Source organism: Aptenodytes patagonicus, chromosome 3, assembly GCF_965638725.1.
Source record: "Aptenodytes patagonicus chromosome 3, bAptPat1.pri.cur, whole genome shotgun sequence".
In the NCBI taxonomy this organism is placed as follows: Eukaryota; Metazoa; Chordata; class Aves; order Sphenisciformes; family Spheniscidae; genus Aptenodytes; species Aptenodytes patagonicus.
Window position 1 is genome coordinate 35966939 of NC_134951.1, and position 18565 is coordinate 35985503.

Here is an 18565-nt window from a genome sequence, read left to right on the forward strand (position 1 = left end):
CCATGGCCGTGGCCGGCCTCAGTGGCTGTAGCTGGTGGCTTGGAATTTACCAAAGTGCAGAACAGACAGGAGGGGTGAAAGGGACAGAAAGCTGAAGGATTATGTGTGGGGAGGAAGGGGCTGTGAGGATGTAGCTTAGTATCAAGGGGCGTGAGGGGAAGGAGGGATTAAAATACACAGCCTAAAGAGAGGACACCAAAGCCAGAAGCAGAAGGAGACAGACGATGGCAACAAAATGAACAGGGAAGAAAGGCAGCAAAGGGTAGGTAGTTGGTAAGGAGGGAATCATAGCAGGTAGGAGCCAAGGCAGAAGTCATATGAGAGGATCTTGCTACAGCAGGAACTTGGTGAGGAAGGATGCTAGATGCATGAATCAGGTGGTCACAGGTATGCAGTAACCAGGAGGAAGAGCAGCAAGGAAACTCAGACCCAGAAGCTGAAGCTGGGGAAGGAAGAAAGGAGAGCAGGGAGCAATAGGGACAAGAGCAGAAATGTCTTTGAGTGCTTGGACACACACCTCTGCATGCTGGAGCTGACATTTACTCCTGCCTGAATGTTTTTCTATTGCTGAGCAAATAGCTGTGAAACATGGAGGAAAAGTGTGTGGTGTTCTGCCTGTGGCAGGCCAGCTCAGCTTTTTGGTGTTACTGTAGAGTCCATTACGGGAAATTGGAGAGCTCTGTGCCACAGGTCCAAGCTTACTGCCAGCACCTGGGGAGGCAGTCTGATTCATGAGTTTGGTGTTCTTGTTGCAATTTGGAAGTCTATAAAGGTGCAAGGAAAGATGCTAAAAATAAAACTGGAAGATCTTTAATGTGAAGTTAAGCTCTCCAAAATTGCAGAACTGCAGTAGCTAATGCAACCGCAAACTGCCTTGTGTGGTTATGCATATGATAATAATAACCTGTTTAAAAATAGGCTTGTGCATATGATCATGTAGATGGTAAGCTATTAAAGATTTTATGGATTATAAAGAGTGGTACAACTTGTATTTCATAATCAGCATCTAAATATTTGTAGAAAAAGAATAAAAAATGATAAACTCTTAATGTAAATGTATTTTTTTTTCTTGATAGAAGCATGCTTTGTTTGGGCATGAGTATTGGATGCCTGTGTGCTAGAAAAAGTAGTCATCTAACAGTAGTATTATAGAGATGTGTTTTCTGAAATAAGATAGTGAAGATGTATTGCCTAAAATGTACATAATAAATAAAATACATTTTCTGAAGACATAGAGCATATCAAGAGTGCGGAGGGTATCTGACTTGATAAAGTAGGTTTTTTACCTGATGACTTTTAAATGAACAGTAAAGAGTTTGTAGGAATGTTGTTAGGAAAGCGTGTGAAGAGTTGTTCCATAACAAAAACTAACTCTGGGAGATAACAGTTTAAAGACTTGGGAAAAAAAAAGAAAATCACTTGTAAATTCAAAAAGCAGTATTATTAAACTGTTCTACTAACATATTTCAAATGACCAAGTTTCTCTGCCTAAGTGAGGGTGAAAAATGCCTGGAGTGCAGGTATGGGTATAAACCTCAGTGAGAGGTGACTATTTCATTCAGGGTCTAAAAGTAAGCTCTGAAGTGATAGTTTAGATTTTGGTTTGGTGGGGGGTTTGTTTGTTTGCGTGTTTAAAGGCATTGTAAGCTAAGTGGCAGAATCATCTACTTTTTCTCAGATAAAATTAAAAAATACCTCTTGGTTATTTCAGATCAAGCTTTTACATACTACTGTTATTGCAAGAGAGCATTCATTAGAAAGAGTTGTGGTTCTCATTTCTAATGGCACTATTGCATTTTTGTTAATACACTGTGGCAATGCCCAAAGGGATGAAATAACGCCAAGGTTCAGAGCTCACAGCTGTATTCTGTTTAAAACTAGTGCTAGCACAGAAATACTTCAGACTTGTTCCTGCTGTATCAGTCTCACATTTATCCTTCCGTTGGATCTGTTCTAGCTTGCATCATTCTCCTATGTCCTTCCCAATATCACCTGCACCCTTTGTCTTTGTAAAGAAATTGTGCTCTGAATTGCACTGCCTGATACTCTTCCTCTTGCAATTCCTGCCTCATCCTTTTCTTTCTTGGAGTGCACAGTTACATCACTCCTCTATCACAGACAACTGCCAGTGAAGTTGGTAGTTTTTTGCCACCAACTCAGCCTTCTACAGCTGTAATATATTGAGTCAAACTGTGGTTTCCTTAGCTTTCCATAAATTCATGTATACTCTCTGTGGTGTTACTCTGTATACTCAGAGTATACATGTTATTCATGTATACTCTGCTGCCTTTTCTCCCAAACCCTGCCCACGGTTCCCCTCCTTGGCCCAATGGGCTCATGGCTTCCAGACGGCTATAATTCATGAGTTTATTCTTGATGTACATAGTATATAAGTTTTTCTCAAGCAAAATGAAAGATTGCAACCTATCTGCTGTTGGCGCTGTTTGCTCTGTTTGTGTGGCTGTTTCGCCTGGTGCTCTATTACCCATTACCAGTTCCTGTGCCTCTCTGTCTGTACGGTGCCCGTTGTCACAGTATTGATCGACTACTTGGCAGATTCTTGAGTGTGGTTGACTGTTCTGTCCTTAACTATAGCTAAGTGCCTATTTTGTGGAGTATTCTCTCTCATGTCATCATTAGCTGTAGTCCTGTGTGTTTGTTTCGGAGACGGGGGGAGGAGGAGGGCTGTGAATGCGATGCATTGGGGTCCATTCTTGGAAGATGACTGGTTAAAGTCAAAAACAGACGGAGTGCACAACCGATTCTGAGGTGCAATTTGTGAAAAAGCAGAGATCCAAATAAATGCATTATTATGTGTTTTTGTTTTTATATTATTAGGCTATATTGTTTTCAAATTGATATAAGTTAATTTGAATCACGATACAGGTTTTGTGTTTGCTTCATCAAACTATTGCACATTAAAATTCATGCCTACAGAAGTAACCATTCATACATCTTTCTCTGTTTGAGAGATTACACATTTCTTTCTATTCATATTCTTCCAGGTGACTTGGATTATTACTGGCTGGATCCTGCCACGTGGCACAGCAGGGAGACATCCCCTATTAGTTCGGTAAGAAATAGGGAAAAAGAGGTTCATAAGTATGAATTAAGATGTTTGCTGATTATTTCAGTTCAGCATAGATATTTTGTTGTAAACAATTATTCTGTACCAATTATATGAAAATTTGGTTTAGTGGATTGTGGAAATTGAAATCAGAAAGAAATTTTTGTCAAAATGTATACTAGTAAAATTGCCTGAATTTTAACTTGAATGTAATTCTTTTATAGACATGGTACTAGATTTCACTACACACCACAAAAGCAGCTGTGAGTGTGATGCTGCTCTGGGAGAGATTAGTGACTTTTTCTGTTGACTTGGAGTGGGAAAGGATCATTTGGATTTTTATTATATAGTGAACCCATATGGTAGAGCTGTATAACATGTATATTCTTCTAAAGACCAGAATTTATGAATGCACTTTTCAGGATCATGGAATTTAAAAGTAAATGTTTATTTTTTTTACCTAAGGTATGTTTTAAATGTTTAATTGTATTGAACTTTGAATTGTATTATAATTTTACCTGCAGACTTAGTGCTGAGTGTTTTTTACAGTGGGCATAAATATTTAATGAAGCCAGACTCCAACAGATATAATAATAGAAAGCTCGGGTGCAATATGTAACACATCTGAAGGATGTTTGTGTCTACCATGACATAATGATCCAGAAATTTTATTGGTTTATAAATACACATCTAAATACAGGAAGATGGTTGCACTTCTTTAATTCCACTGCTTGTTTTTTTAACAGCATCCAGTAACGTGGCAGCCTTCTAAAGAGGGAGATCGCTTAATTGGGCGCGTTATTCTTAACAAGAGAACAACCATGCCAAAAGAATCAGGTGCATTATTGGGGCTAAAAGTAAGTATTACATGGTTTATGTGGTAAAGGAAAGAAACTTCCACTGATCTTAGACCTAGAGGTCTAACACATTAAATCAGAGGACTCTCCAATTATATTGTCATTTGACAAAAATATATTCCTCATTTTTAGTGAGTTTTGAAAGTTATGCAGATAAATTATCCTTCTATGCAGTCTTCTACTCATCCATGGCAAAGGAGCTGAACTGTTTTGATTGAAAAGTGTATGTTTACTCAGCTTCCTGTCTGGAAGACATATACTGCACATTGCAATGCACTAATGGAGTCCTGCCTTTTCTAGCTCTACTGTTTGCATTTCAGTCAAGTAATTAGTCTCATAATCCACATACATAAATGTCATCCAGATGCAAGTGTTTACAAGGTCAGTGTTTAAAATCCACACAGCCATTCGGAAACAGAAATTTTGTAGAAAGAAACTAAACATTTACACAAAAATTTGTAAAAACCCTTTTAAAGCATAATAGAGATGATATTAAATGTAATTCCAGATAATCTGGTGCCCCAAAATTAAGACATTGGCAACACTGTCCAGTTGATTTAAATCCCTAAATTAGCCATTTGTAGTGGACTTTTAGGTTTGTGTCCCTAAATTGCTGGAACACTTAAAAGAGAGGGAGTGCTACTTCTGAAGCTGGTAGGGAGTACAGTGTACCAGTTCAAGAATTTCTCTCCATGTATATTTTTAACTATATGGAGTTCCAGAGATGCCTGAGAGAATTTAATTTGGGTGTCTTCCTCTCCCCACGGAGAACAACAGAAACAATGCAAAATATGAAACATTCTCATCCACGTAGGACTGAGACTACTTCAAAGGGCACTGACACTGAACCACTCCTTCCATATAGTTGTCTGATAGTTCAATCCCTCGCATGTGATGGAGATGTGGGTTGTTGGTTCTGCTCGTCATGGTGGGAATTAAATCAGGAAAGAACCTTGTGAACTTGGTAATAGTATGTCCTGGGTAAGAGCCATTTATCTACCTTGGAAGTGAGATAGTGTGGCGTGGGAATACAGAAGGTGAGAACAGCTTCACTCTATTAAATGTCTAGTAGTCTGTAGCACAAGGATGATTTTTGCTGGCAGCAAGCAATTTTTTTTAATTATGTGAGAAAAAAGTTGATCCTAGTAGGAAATGTAGGTTGGAGAGCTTCTCTTCGATTTTTCAAGTTTCATTTTTGTATGATATGAACTAAGGCCCCCACTGATAAATTTAACACATTATCTTGTGACAACCTTGTTGGCAGGTAGGCTTCTAGATCTTCTTGGATATATCTCTCTATTAAAGCTCCTACTAGTTATTGTGATTGCAACATGGGGAAATAATACCTAATGAACCAGCATTTCACTGTTCCATTTTATTATAAAACTCCTCCCAGGATATTCCTGACAAAAAAACCTGACGGGAGAGAGTGAGATAGAGAATAATAGCAAGTCAGCAAGACTACATTTTCTTGTTTCATATTTTATTAAAAATCTAATCTCTTGAGGGCAGCTTTTTTTCCTGATTTTCCTGATCTCTGTATCATGCAGTCATCTTCAAAAGTAGCTCTCTTCAGTTCTGTTTAACAAAAGCCAGAAGCTGCTGTTTTGTCCTGTCATGTACTTGGATGAGAGGGCCTTGGTTTTAGCAGTAGCAATGTTCTTGTGAACTGTTTGCTCATGTTTCATGGTAGTGTATTTGCTAAGGTTTTAATTGTTGTACCAATTGCATTTTGGGATTTTCATATTGTCATGGTTTAACCTCAGTCGGCAACTGAGCACCACACAGCCGCTCGCTCACTCCCCCCCAGCCCCGATGGGATGAGGGAGAGAATTGGAAGAGTAGAAGTGAGAAAACTCGTGGGTTGAGATAAAAACAGTTTAATAATTGAAATAAAATATAATAATAATAATAATAATAATGTACAACGCAAGTGACGCACAATGCAATTGCTCACCACCTGCTGACCGATGCCCGGCCAGTCCCTGAGCAGTGGCCCCTCGGCCAGCTTTTCCCCAGTTTATATACTGAGCATGGCGTCACATGGTATGGAATGTCCCTTTGGCCAGTTTGGGTCAGCTGTCCTGGCTGTGCCCCCTCCCAGCTTCTTGTGCACCTCCAGCCTTCTCAGTCGGTAGAGCATGGGAAGCTGGAAAGTCCTTGACTAGTGTAAGCACTACTTAGCAACAACTAAAACATCGGGGTGTGATCAACATTGTTCTCATCCTAAATCCAAAACACAGCACTGTACCAGCTACTAGGAAAGAAATTAACTCTATCCCTGCCGAAACCAGGACACATATGTTTGGTTTGATGTGCACTTGCAATTTAAACTTAAGAACATGACAGACATCTATTTGCAAAAAGTATGTTTACTTGGTTATTAGGAAATGTTATTTCTGCAACAAATTTAGATACTTAGCAAACTGCATAAGATTGATTAGTCAAACACATTAAAAGGAATATAAATTTTATTCATTCTATGTCAGCTTTACTTCTTTTCAAGTAGATCTGGCCTTTTTGTATCCTTAACTTTGTCTTTAAGCCTCTGTAAAGCCCAAATTGACAATAGATTTGCTTATGCATTTTTTAAGTTTAATTTTAAAAATAATGTGAAAACTGCTGTGTCTGTATATTTATGCTTGATATGATGTCTGCTTTGTGACTTGGAAACTCACAAATTTATGATTAACCAGGTTGTTGGAGGAAAAATGACAGAATTAGGACGACTTGGTGCCTTCATTACCAAAGTGAAGAAAGGTAGCTTGGCTGATGTGGTGGGGCATCTCAGAGCAGGTAAATGAATCAGTTGCATACAAAATATATTGTCTTTTAATTATGGCTTTTTGTAATGCAGCTGTTAATATTTTTATATATATTTATATATATATAGGTCATGTGATATGCTAATATTTTTAAATACAGGACAATACTGTAAAGTTATTATGGAATGCCACAGTTGCCTACATTTCTAATTTATTATTAACTCCAATTGCTTGGCTGTATGAGCAAAATACAAGACACTCCTCATCAGTGCTGGTGTCAGGACTGAGTATCACTGGTAAATTTTTGCTTGCTAGCTCAGGAGCTGCTTGTTACACTCTATAGAAGCAATGCAAACATTTTTTAAAAGTGTTTCATTGTGGCAAACAAAACTCACTACAGTTACTTTACTTGCACTATAGTGTCACCTGAAGGATGTTGCACTGTGTACACAATGGACTTTATTAGTGCTTCTTTCAATGTGAATTGTTACAAATAAAAATGGAAAACAACCCAAGAAAATGATCTTAAAATATTTAATTTATATAAGATGTATATTCTGCACTTACAAATAAGTGGCTGTGCTGTTGGCACTTTTCAAGCTTCTAAATGAAGCGAGAACTATGCACAGCAGTTGGTTTTCAAAATAACTTCTTAGTGGTTTATATTTTTACCATGGCCCTAAGCAACTACTTTCCAAGTGTTGTCTTAGCAAACCAAAGTCTATGCAATGCCTTCTTAGGATTCCAGAAGCTCCGATGACAACTTGTATGAATTTAGGATAATTGCATGAAGCAAACGGTAATAAAGAAGTAGAAAAGATGGAGTCTCTAAAAATATCCTACTTTGTTATGGCATTTGTTAATTTTTTTTTTTACGAACTCAATATACATGGGGTTGATAGCACCAATTATTATGCTGTTTATAGATTTTAACTGCAGATTATAATTACAGAAAATAAGTTTCTCTCCGCTAATCTTGAACTATTTGGGCTGAAATATTACATTTCTAATGTCTGGTCTAGGTTGTTTTTTAAGTCAAAGCTATTTTTAATTTCTAAAAATATTTTTAGAGCCAAAATAATTTCACAGAAAAAACACATTGTTTTGCACATGTTTTCAATGAATGAAAGTCTATTCATCCTATTGTATGGGACTAAAACACAAAAAAAAGGCGTGGATGAGTCCTTGCTGTTAGGAAAACCTGCTTTTCTGTCTTTATGAAAAACCTCCAAAATTTGGCTAGTTGATAAATCTTTGAGTAGTTGTACAAACCTCATAAATTTTAACAAAGGCAAATATGAAGTCTTGCATCAGGAACAGAATAACCCAGTGCAACAGTAAGCACTAGGAGCCAATCAGCTAGAAAGCAGCTTGGCAGAAAAGTGTCTGGAGGTGCTGGAGGACAGTAAGTTGAACATGAGCCAGCAAAGCGCCCTTGCAGCGAACGCCAATCATGTACAGGGCTGTATTAGCAGGATTGTCGCCAGCAGGTTAAGGGAGGTGGTTGTTGCTCTCTGTTCAGTACTTATGAGGCTGTCTCTGGAGTACTGTGTCCAGTTTGGGTTCCTCTAGTACAAGAGAGATGCTGACGAACTGGACCAGGTTGGGCAGAGGGACAGAAAGTTGATTAGGGGTCTAGAGCATGTGGCATACAAGAAGCTGAGAGAACTGGGTTTGTTCAGACTGGCAAAGACTATCGGAGGGTCTAATTCTTGTTTTTACCTGGCTAATGGGAGGCTGTAGAGAACCCAGAGCCGGGCTGTTCTCAGAGGTGCACACTGATCACACAAGAAGCAACGTGCACAAGCTGGAATGAGGGAGATCCCGTTTGTGAAAATCTTTTGTATTGTATCTGGAGAGGATAGTTAAGTCTTGGAACAGGTTGCCCAGAGGAGATGTTGCATATCCTTTGTTTGAGATACCCAAATCTCATCTGGTCAAATCCCTGAGCAACCTGGTCTATCCTTGATGTTGGCCCTACTTTGAGGAGGGGTTGGAACTAGCTGACCCCCAGAGGTATCTCCCAATTCAAATTACTATTTTAGAAATGAATATAAAAAAATTCAGAGATTTGCAGCATAAGTCTGAAAACTTTCTATCTCTGCTGAACATCAGTAAATGGGGGTAGAATGCAAGATGCATTAGTATTCCTTTCTAGAGGCATCTGAGATATCCTGGGATATATGCCTCACCAGCAGAAGTGGCTCCATAAGGGTGCAGGTGTCCTGTAGGTTCTGCCAGCCAGCTTTGTGCAGGTATCTTGGTTATCCTAAACATCTACAGCATAAGGTGTCTAACAGCTCCTTGACTGACTGACTTGCAACTCTGGGCACCTCAATTTGTAGCAGTGTATCACAGGATCATAGAATGGTTGAGGTGGGTAGGGACCTCTTAAGATCTCTAGTCCAACCCCACTGCTTAAACAGGGTCAGCTAGAACAGGTTGCACAGGACCGTGTCCAGTTGGGTTTTGCATATGTCCAAGTTTTGAGTATCTGGGTGGTGTTTTCCCATTTCCATGCCTGCTACTGAGAGCAGAAATCAGAATGTAAGCCTTACAGACAGCATCTTAGATGAAAGAGACAATGTAAAAGGGCTTGGCTGATCAAAAAGGTCAAGAACTGGACAGGCTGGGCAAGAGATGGATAGTGGTGATCTGGTTAGAACTAGCAGAAGTGCCATTTCACTCAAATCTCCATTTGGATCTAGTTTTCAGTAAGAATAGTTGGAGCCACTTGTGTTAATTTAGCATTCTGACTATTGTTTGATCTCCTAGTGACTCTCAAAAAGCTGCTTAAGTCCTCTAAAATAGTGATACAGACACCTTGCATGTTCCTCTTCAGGATTCTCAACGATGTTGCATCTATTTTGCCTTCTTCAAATGCAATAGATTCATTGCTGTGTAAATTAGGTTTAAATCGTGATTTTTAGTGTTACAAATTTAGCATACGTCACTGTCGGTTTTTGCTATTAAGTTATAACTATTGCAAAGCTGGCTACATCTTGTTCCTTTTAATGCCTGGGATGCTTTTGTAAGTTAAGCCAATTATGTCTAAAGAAATCAGATTTTATTTTAGGGAAAAACAACATGTTAGTTTGTAACAGTTGTTAGCTCTAAAATACAGTCAGAATTACAGAATAAACTGAATGTGTTTTCACTGAGTTGTATAAATTTTAAATGAAGTTCCTAGGCAATATCTAATTCCTGTTCCACCCCGACATAAGATTATGTAATAAATATACGAAATATTTAAAACCATTTCAGCTAAACAACGTGGTAGAAAATTAAACTTATGTCAGCAGGCTTTTATTAAGTCTGTCATTAGCAAGCCCTTATGTTTTAAAGACTGCTAAAATGCTTTGAAAGCCAGTGGAGTACTCTGTGGAGTCCTTTCTTAAAATACCAGAATATAGGCTGTTTGGGAAAAAGGACCGACAATCGTTGAACATAAAGTGAAATTGAAGCCATGTGTTTTGGTAGACAGGACTTCAGTTAGGATAGTTTTCCTTGGCTTATTAACAAGCACAGGTTTGATCATTTGGCTTAGTTCTTCTCAGAAAGGAGAAAAGCCAGCAGCTGAAGGGTTGTTCCTGACTGAACCTGATTAACAAGAAATCATTGTCAATAAAGAAAGATAAAATCATTGTCAATAAAGAAAGTTATTTGTGGCATGAGATAGTGGTTGTGAAGTTTTGACTGCTGCATATGATGGGGTATGAGAGTGTAAACTTACCCTATGGTTCCTACAGTTTAATTATATATACTGATCTTTAGAAACTATACTTCAAGATTTTCACCTTTTTATAATAATGCCAAAGTACAATGCACGGTACATACTATTTAAATTCCAGAAATGGCAAGCCGCAAAAAGAAAGTTATCTAAATAACTTCCACATCATGTTTTCCTTTCTGTCCCCCAAATATCCTCAGGAGATAGTGACTCATTCCTTGCTTTTATTTTTGGTTCGTTTGACACAGACAGTGAAGACTGCCCTTTTTGTAGAGAAATCGAAATGCACAGTATATAAATTGTAATGAATTGTCATGATTTTTAAAGGCTTAACGGTAGGTATTTATATTTTTCAGTTTTGAAGATTAACCTGTTTTCAAACTTTATTGTCGCTAGTTAATAAAGGATCTTTTAGAAAGACTCTTTCATTTCATAGCACAATAACATGTTCTGTATTATTTTGGAAATACTTAATATGTTTGCACAAGTGGTTTCTTTAATATGTTTTGTGCGTACAAATTGTAGCCTTGATAGTGTCTCAAAAACCTGTTTTGGATTTCATCACAGCTTTTTAATTGATTTTGGGCAATGTTACTTCGTTATATAGATTTCATAAACATTTTGCACTCCTTTCTAAAAGAATATGGAAATGAGATAAACTTCTCTTTAAATTCAAGGGGATGAAGTTCTAGAATGGAATGGTAAACCCTTGCCTGGAGCTACAAATGAAGAAGTTTACAACATTATTTTAGAATCAAAATCAGAACCTCAAGTTGAAATTATTGTTTCAAGGCCTATTGGGTAAGGCTAAAGACTTGCTTCTTAAAGCACAATTATTACTTCTACTAATGGGACTTTTAAAGGGACTATTTGTGAGTTTTGTTATTTTTAATCTCTTAATAATGGAATATGATTCACTTTCTATTATTGACATTCTGTATATTCCATTTTCTTCACTGCCATTTACAATCTTGGATCTTTGCAGTGATACATAAAAGTATAAATGTTGTTTTCTGTATGATCAAAGTACTAACAAGGTTTTTGCCAAGTGGCAAAGGAAAATTGATGGATCAAGTGGACCTGTGCATGAGAAAAATCTGTTTTTCAGACTTTTAGCTTCATTAAATCAGAATAACTTATACGAGTATTGATGAGTAGAAGGAAGCATCGGTGAACATTGAGCATTGCAGGATTTTAATGTCAATGCTAGTAGTATTTTAAACAGGCCTTCTTTAAAGAGCTAAAAAAAGGAAAACCAAAACTCTTAGTTGAAAAGAATGTATTTAGCCTTAAATGATACTGTCATCAAAATCAAAAGTGGGAACAAAAATACCTTCATATTTATGAAGGTAATTTGTTTCATCAAAATTTAGCATTAATGTGTTATGTTTATAATCTTAATTTTTATTTTTTATAAATCCAGGTTTGGGGTTTTGTGGTAACAATTCTTATATTCCTGATTTCCCGAATAGGCCTTAGAAAGGTCGTAAAATCTGTTCGAATTGATAAGATTAGTGGCGTCGGCCCTGCATTTGTCACAATTGTTTTAGTGATATTCTGCACTCCTTCCCTGAACACGACTCTATTGGGACCATTTTGAACTAAGTCTTACAGGATTGAATATGAATCATATATTGTAAATTCACATTTATATTGTGGAACAGAGTCACATGATTAACAACAAAAACTGATTCTTGGCTAGTTTAAAAAAAAAAAAGTAAAAGGACTTAAATCTCTCTGTAGTCTGTCACCTTCCCAGAGTTCATGTGCACTCACTATAAGTCTCTCAATACCACTATCCTGTAGGTAGATGGTAAACTGTTTCCTCCTTATGAATGCGTGATTATTTCAGTTTGAATTTGCTAGATTTCATCCTAATTATAATTTTTCTCTGTCTCAAATATGATAAGTTTTCAGTTTTAGAAACAAAAAACTATTAATTTTCTTTCTGACTAAAACATTCTTCTTTTACATTTATTTCACGTCAGCTTTTGATGTTTGTTTTTTTCTGTACTATGCAACTGTAGTTATATTTTGCAAATGAGTTCTGCCTTTTTAATGGCAATCACTATTAAAAGTACTTAAATAAAATTAACATTCGTTGCTGATTCCAGTTACGAGTTTGACCTTCTAATGGAAAACGAAAGCTTGATGCAATAATAGTGGTTGTTAAAAGCTAAAATTACTATCCAGTTGGAGACTGTGGGGGAGTAGAAACCTTATTTTACATTCTTTAGTCGGATAAATTAGGAGACATTCCTGACTGAAAATTGCAAATTCAGACCTACGACTTTGTAATTAAAAATAAAATGCCATAAGGAGAATTTTGGAAGTCTAGTTATTATGTTTAAATCAGCAGAAAAGAAATATGTTCATACTGGACCTGACTTGAACTCCATGTTTCAGTTGAAGAAAACCTTGATTGTACAAGCAAAATTGATTTGTACAACTGATGTAAAAGGAAAGTGCTAGATTAGTATTTTAAATAATGAGCTTTAGATACATTTATTGCTATCAGTATATTTGCAAATGTTGTGTGTCCTTAAGCTTTTAAGATAACTTCATTATTATACCAATCAAATTATTTTAGTTTATGAATTTGATAAATCTAATAGCTTCAAAAGATGAAGTACAAGGTGACCACATTCCAGTGACATATTCTTGAATAAAAATCAAGAGAAAATACCACAACTGTTGAACTGAGGCATGGAATGTGAAGTGCTTTCAAAAAGAATGTTTCTGAATCTGAGCAGTGAATTTTACACTAAAAAGGTGCACCCAGAAATAGTACCAATAAAATGTATAGTTTTGCTTTGGATGACCCGTACATATTTTTTTCCAGACATAGGCAAAAATAGAGCACATCAGATTGTGCTTTTATTTTGAGATAAATGGAGTCTTGGCATGGAGGTTTTTACATGCTATAACACCACTATTCTTGAAGAGTTGTGTCTTGATTGATTTTTTTTTTTTTTTTTTTTGAGAAGAGCACATAAATATCCCAAAGCGACTGGAGCATATAACTTTGAAATTTAAAGATAGTTCCTTTCCCTAGCAATAATGAGTTAATGTCCTGTTGTTTTGTATCAGATTGGGATTTACCTGTCTGTCATCTTAAAAGAACAAAAAATAACAGACATTGTACAATGATATGAGTTAACAAAAAAAGAGCATACTGCACAGGATTTTCTTTTTCTTTCTTTTTTTTTAATAATTATAATCTATGTAAACTGTGTTACATAATGGGAAATGGTCTGCTTGCATTAACAGATTACTTTCTTTCCCCCCTAGCTTCTCCTTGTCTTGTTATCCAAACTGTGTAATTGTTTCAAACTTGTGACAGGGAATTTTATTTAATCCAACAAATCTAGTATATCAAAGTTTTGTGTCTACTTTAGGTGCTGACTCAGCAAAATCGAAGCTGCTTGATACAGCATTAAGTGGTAATCCATTACACCTAAAATTCCTGTGAGGAAACAGGTTCCCGAAAGACCTGAAAAGTGCTATTTCGTGTGCATAATTTAAGTGTTTTCATCTCAGTATTAATAATGCAAATAATGTTCCAGCACTTTTAATGGTCTCTATTTAAAAAGTCCTAGCATATTAGGTCTAAAAAGCCCAAATATGACATAGTTTGGCTTGAGTGAATAATGGGAGGACTGTAAGCCCACAAATTAGATGACTGCCAGTTACAAAATTGATGTCTAAACAATTTGCTCAGTCTTGTAAATTTGGATTTGTGTGTGTAACAGCAAATGTAATTTTGAGTAATGGATAATTGTAGGATGTTTATTAGAGAAAAATGTGAAACGTAACACTATTAGCAGATGAAGGCATAACAACAATAAACAGTATAACCACAATAGTACCTTAAAAACTCCATAGAAACTAATTGATGCTAATGATTGCAACACAAGGTAGATAAGAAACCTATAAAAAGTAGAATTAATGGGTTGGCTACGAGGGGAAGAATTACCTATGAATATGCATAGAACGTGAGAGGCGTTTAACATAGGACAGCATAGAAAATCCTCTGGCAGTATGCTTTTTGGAGAAGGAACCTGGCATGGTAACTAACTCACCGTCTCTTGCGTGCTTGGGTGAGCTCTATGGGATAGTGCAGGTAAAACAAATGTTTTTTCATTTGTCTGTTTTCTTTGTCAGATGCTAGCTATCTTTGGTTGGATTTCCACAGCTAATATTGCCAAAATTGTTGTTTCTCTGGTGTGATTCAGCTCCTCTGTTCAGGGACTGCTACTGTGCTCTAGGTCCTTGCAAGGAGGTTGAACCTCCATCATAAACCAGGCAGTACTGAATTACAGAGAGTCGCTCAGGTAATGTAATCAGTGCGAACTGCAGATTGATCTACAGGTTCTGATGGGAAGGAACGGTTTTGGAAATAGGAGGATGAGCACTGGGGACAGGTACTCAGAAACTCTGAAAACTTAGGGTGTAGAGGACGATGCTTCTGTCCCTAGAGCAACCTAAAGAAGTGTGGTTTACAACCACATTTGAATTTGGTTTGTCTTCAGTGATCAAGCTCTTGACTATAGCCCTCAGAGAAATTATAGCTGTTCCTGTGTTTTATAAAATAATGATCCTCACAAACCATATATCTGCACAGAGTAGTCTCAACCTAAGGTATAGTTTGGTTTAATTTATATATTTGTTGAGGTGTGGAAGGGTCAGACATAAGATAGTCATACGTTACATCACATAAGATCACACAAAACCTTTGCCTTTCAGGGTAGAGAGAGAAAGACAGAGCTCGATGTCAGCAGCTCTTTACTGGAATGTGTCTGACATTACTTTTCTGACATTCACATTGCTCTGAAAGCAGAGCAAAATTTTGTTCTTATTTTCAATAAGTGGCTCTGCTACTTCTTACTTTGTTATTACCATTTGCTTTCACTAGTCCAGTTTTAAATATTGTAAGTCATGAAGTTTCTACTATTTCTTCTAAAGAGCTTTTTTTGTAAATCATAGTGCTAGAATATTTCCTGCAGTCCATAAGAGCAGACTGGATAAGACTCATTTTCTTATCTCACAAGCTTCAGATTATAGTTTCTTTTTAGAATTTTCATTCTTCAATTAAAATGCCAATGTTTAAAAAAAAATACCACTCATACCTTTGATAAAGTCCCTAGATATATAACAGCAGTTATTTCCTCGTGAGCATGTAATATTTAAGAAATGATTATATGGATTATTGAATTTGTAAGAAGTTTAAATATGGACAGAAGCATAGCTTTGAATTATTTCATGTCCATTTTGAAATCAATAGCAGAAAGCAGGACTGTTACAGAGCTTGTTAGGATACTCTGCCATGAGTTTGGTGATCAGTACTGTATTGCATACTTAATTTATTGGTTTCTTTGCTTTTTGTGTCTTGCAGCAAGATAAATATATTAGGGAAGAGAAGATTTCCTAGCAATAATTTTATGTATATACATACACATACACACACATACATACACTTCATATATATATATATATATATATTTTTAAGCTGTCCATTGTACTATAAAGTTTTAGAGATTTCCTGGGGGTGAACAAGCTCTAATATGGTGGGGATGAACGGGGTGGGTGGGAAAGCTGCCAAATAACATTTCTATTGCAAACGATGCATTTTGTCGGGAGTTGAAATTTATGTTCTAGCTTCCACTGTTCCTGCAGTTTTTCAAAAGAATTACAAGGGGTTTAGAAAAATACATTAATAAATTATACTTTCAGTTTTTTCCTGTCTGACAAGTAAAGTCTTAAGATCTCATTATTTTTGTCATTTACCTTTACCTGGCGAGGACTTTTGTATCGCCAACTCTAAGTGAGGAAGATACTATCAACTTGACCATTTTTTCACCCACCCAGGAATTATGAAACTTGACATAGTAGTTGCACTTTCCATGTTGAAACACTCCTTGCACATACGAGCCCTTGTTTAGATATCCTAAATGGGATATTATTACAAACAATGCTGTACTGCAGACAAGAGTGTTCATATTCTAGCAGAAGAAAACATTGCAAACTTAATGTTGTATTGGACAGAAAAATCAGTTTGAATATGCTAAGTAAATATTTCAGACTGATGAGAATTGCACTGGAAACTGAAGGGAGAAAATGTTAAGAGGAAGAAGTCTGCACAGCAGCCCTGCTGTGCAAGACGTCGTTATCTGCTTATATTTTTGTGAAGTAGCACTATTCCATGTCAAGAATAAGTAATGCAGTTATATTTCTGTGAGTTTGAGAAAACCACATTACTCTTGAATTACAAAGTTGAAGCAAAGAGAAGCACGTTCTTGTGGAGTGATATGAGATGTAAGCTGATGTGAGAATTAACTGGGAGCTGAAATAGGCTTTTTTAAAACACATGCACCAGAAGTTTAAATTGCAGGACAAGAAAAACAAATTTAAGACTAATTGATTGGGCACTGTTACATTCCTTTTCTGACTTGTCTCTTTTTCATAAGTGACTTTTATGCACCCAGGAGTCTTAGTTTTATTGACTTCCAAGTCAGTAAGATAGTGTTTCACTGAACAGAGAAATGCCTGAATACCTTTAAATGCTCAGCCATAGACTTAAAATCTTGTAAATGTTCTTCAGAAATGTTATTGTAGTTGCAATTTTGGGTTATTTTGTGTAGATGAAAATATTTTCATGTAATTCACTGAAGAGCTTTGTTTCCATTTTCCTGCTCTGCTGCTTTGCTAACATTTGTACAATAACAGTCGTTTCTTGCTCTCGCAATGTATTTTCAATGATTGGTGAGAACAGGAGAGAGTCAGGAGCTAGCATCATCCCGATTTTGATGGAAGAGTGAATTTGTTGATGGCAAAATTTTGATAGATGTGTGTAGACTTAACCAGTTTGATTTTGCTTATACCTGTATGTGTGCTGGATATATGTATGTTGAAAAATGTCCATACCTAATCGTAATATGGTTTGTTTTTTTTTTTCTTAGCCTTTGAAGAAATGCATTACTCTTTTGTTTGTTTAACATTGCTAATGTTATTTGCTTTTTCTTTTTATTATTATAAGACATTTTCATCAGTTTCATTCCGTGAACTCCTTGCGACGTTTATATAAAAATTACTAGTGAGTTAATCTGTCTTATTTTTTGGATTTTTTTTCCTCCAAAAAATAGTTGAACATCTGTAGCTATACTACCTTTTGCCACCTTTCTCTTCCTAAAAGCTCTCTAACTTTATTCTTCTGGTTGTAAAAATATCATGGAATCCATCCACAATATTAACATTGTAGTGCTCATATTGTTACGTCTGCTAGTTCCTTAACTTGAAAGAAGTAGCCTGCATTAGTAAGATTTTCATGAATGCTAGTGGAAAATATGTCTTTAAATATTTCCCCTTTCTTTCCTTGTAACCCATTAGAACAGAAACAGATCCATATTTCTAAAAAACTGTCCCAGAAACATATTTGTTACCGCAGAAGGTCGTCTCTGTTTTTTCTAATTACTATGTGTATATTCACGTTTTAGTGATATTCCACGGATTCCCGAGACTTCTCACCCCCCGTTAGAGTCTAGTGAGTACACGCCTCATTCCTTTCACTAAGCATGGTCTTGTAGCCAGCACAATCGTTTCGGCTATGAATTTTGTGAAAGATGAGCACTGGGAGACTGCATTGGCTCCGAGGTTTTTGTATGACAAACTTTAATGTGTTTTGGTCTTGTGTGTTAAATTTGAAACAATATAGATTTGATTAAAAGCCATACAAATTTCAAATGTTAGCAGGATTTTATTGTTTTCTTCTATATCGTGTGGTGTTAACACCATACTGGTATACATGCTGTGGCCCAAAACAGTCATTTACTTGCCCTAACGTAAGATAGAAAACAGGTATAAGGGATTTCCAAAGGTACAAATGGTGTCAGGATTTCACCTCCTGCACCATCCAGCATAAGTCCAGAGTTCTTGTTTCTCTTTTTCTTAACAAGAAAACATTGGTTAGGTGAACTTTTTGTGTATCATGCTTCAAAAGAATAGTTTTGTTTTTAACTATCCCATTTGAATGGTGTCAGCTAGAGTGTGTGAGAACATGGCTCCCAGTCCTTTCTCATCTAAGCCTTGTCTGAGGTGCAACCAGAAGTCTTCCCTGGGACAGGGTCCTGTGGGGCCACCGAGTAGTGTT

At 36.5% G+C, this 18565-nt stretch overlaps 1 protein-coding gene across 34 annotated transcripts in view; it reads left to right on the forward strand.

Moving 5' to 3' along the window:
- RIMS1 (regulating synaptic membrane exocytosis 1) overlaps nt 1-18565 on the forward strand; it is a 356593-nt gene that overhangs the window by 192596 nt on the left and 145432 nt on the right. For all 34 annotated transcript variants that reach the window (XM_076333069.1, XM_076333034.1, XM_076333035.1 and 31 more), the window contains 5 exons: nt 3006-3073; nt 3814-3924; nt 6621-6720; nt 11097-11220; nt 17913-17959. In XM_076333069.1, the coding sequence (XP_076189184.1) occupies nt 3006-3073; nt 3814-3924; nt 6621-6720; nt 11097-11220; nt 17913-17959 (450 nt within the window). The remainder of the gene's footprint in view (nt 1-3005; nt 3074-3813; nt 3925-6620; nt 6721-11096; nt 11221-17912; nt 17960-18565) is intronic.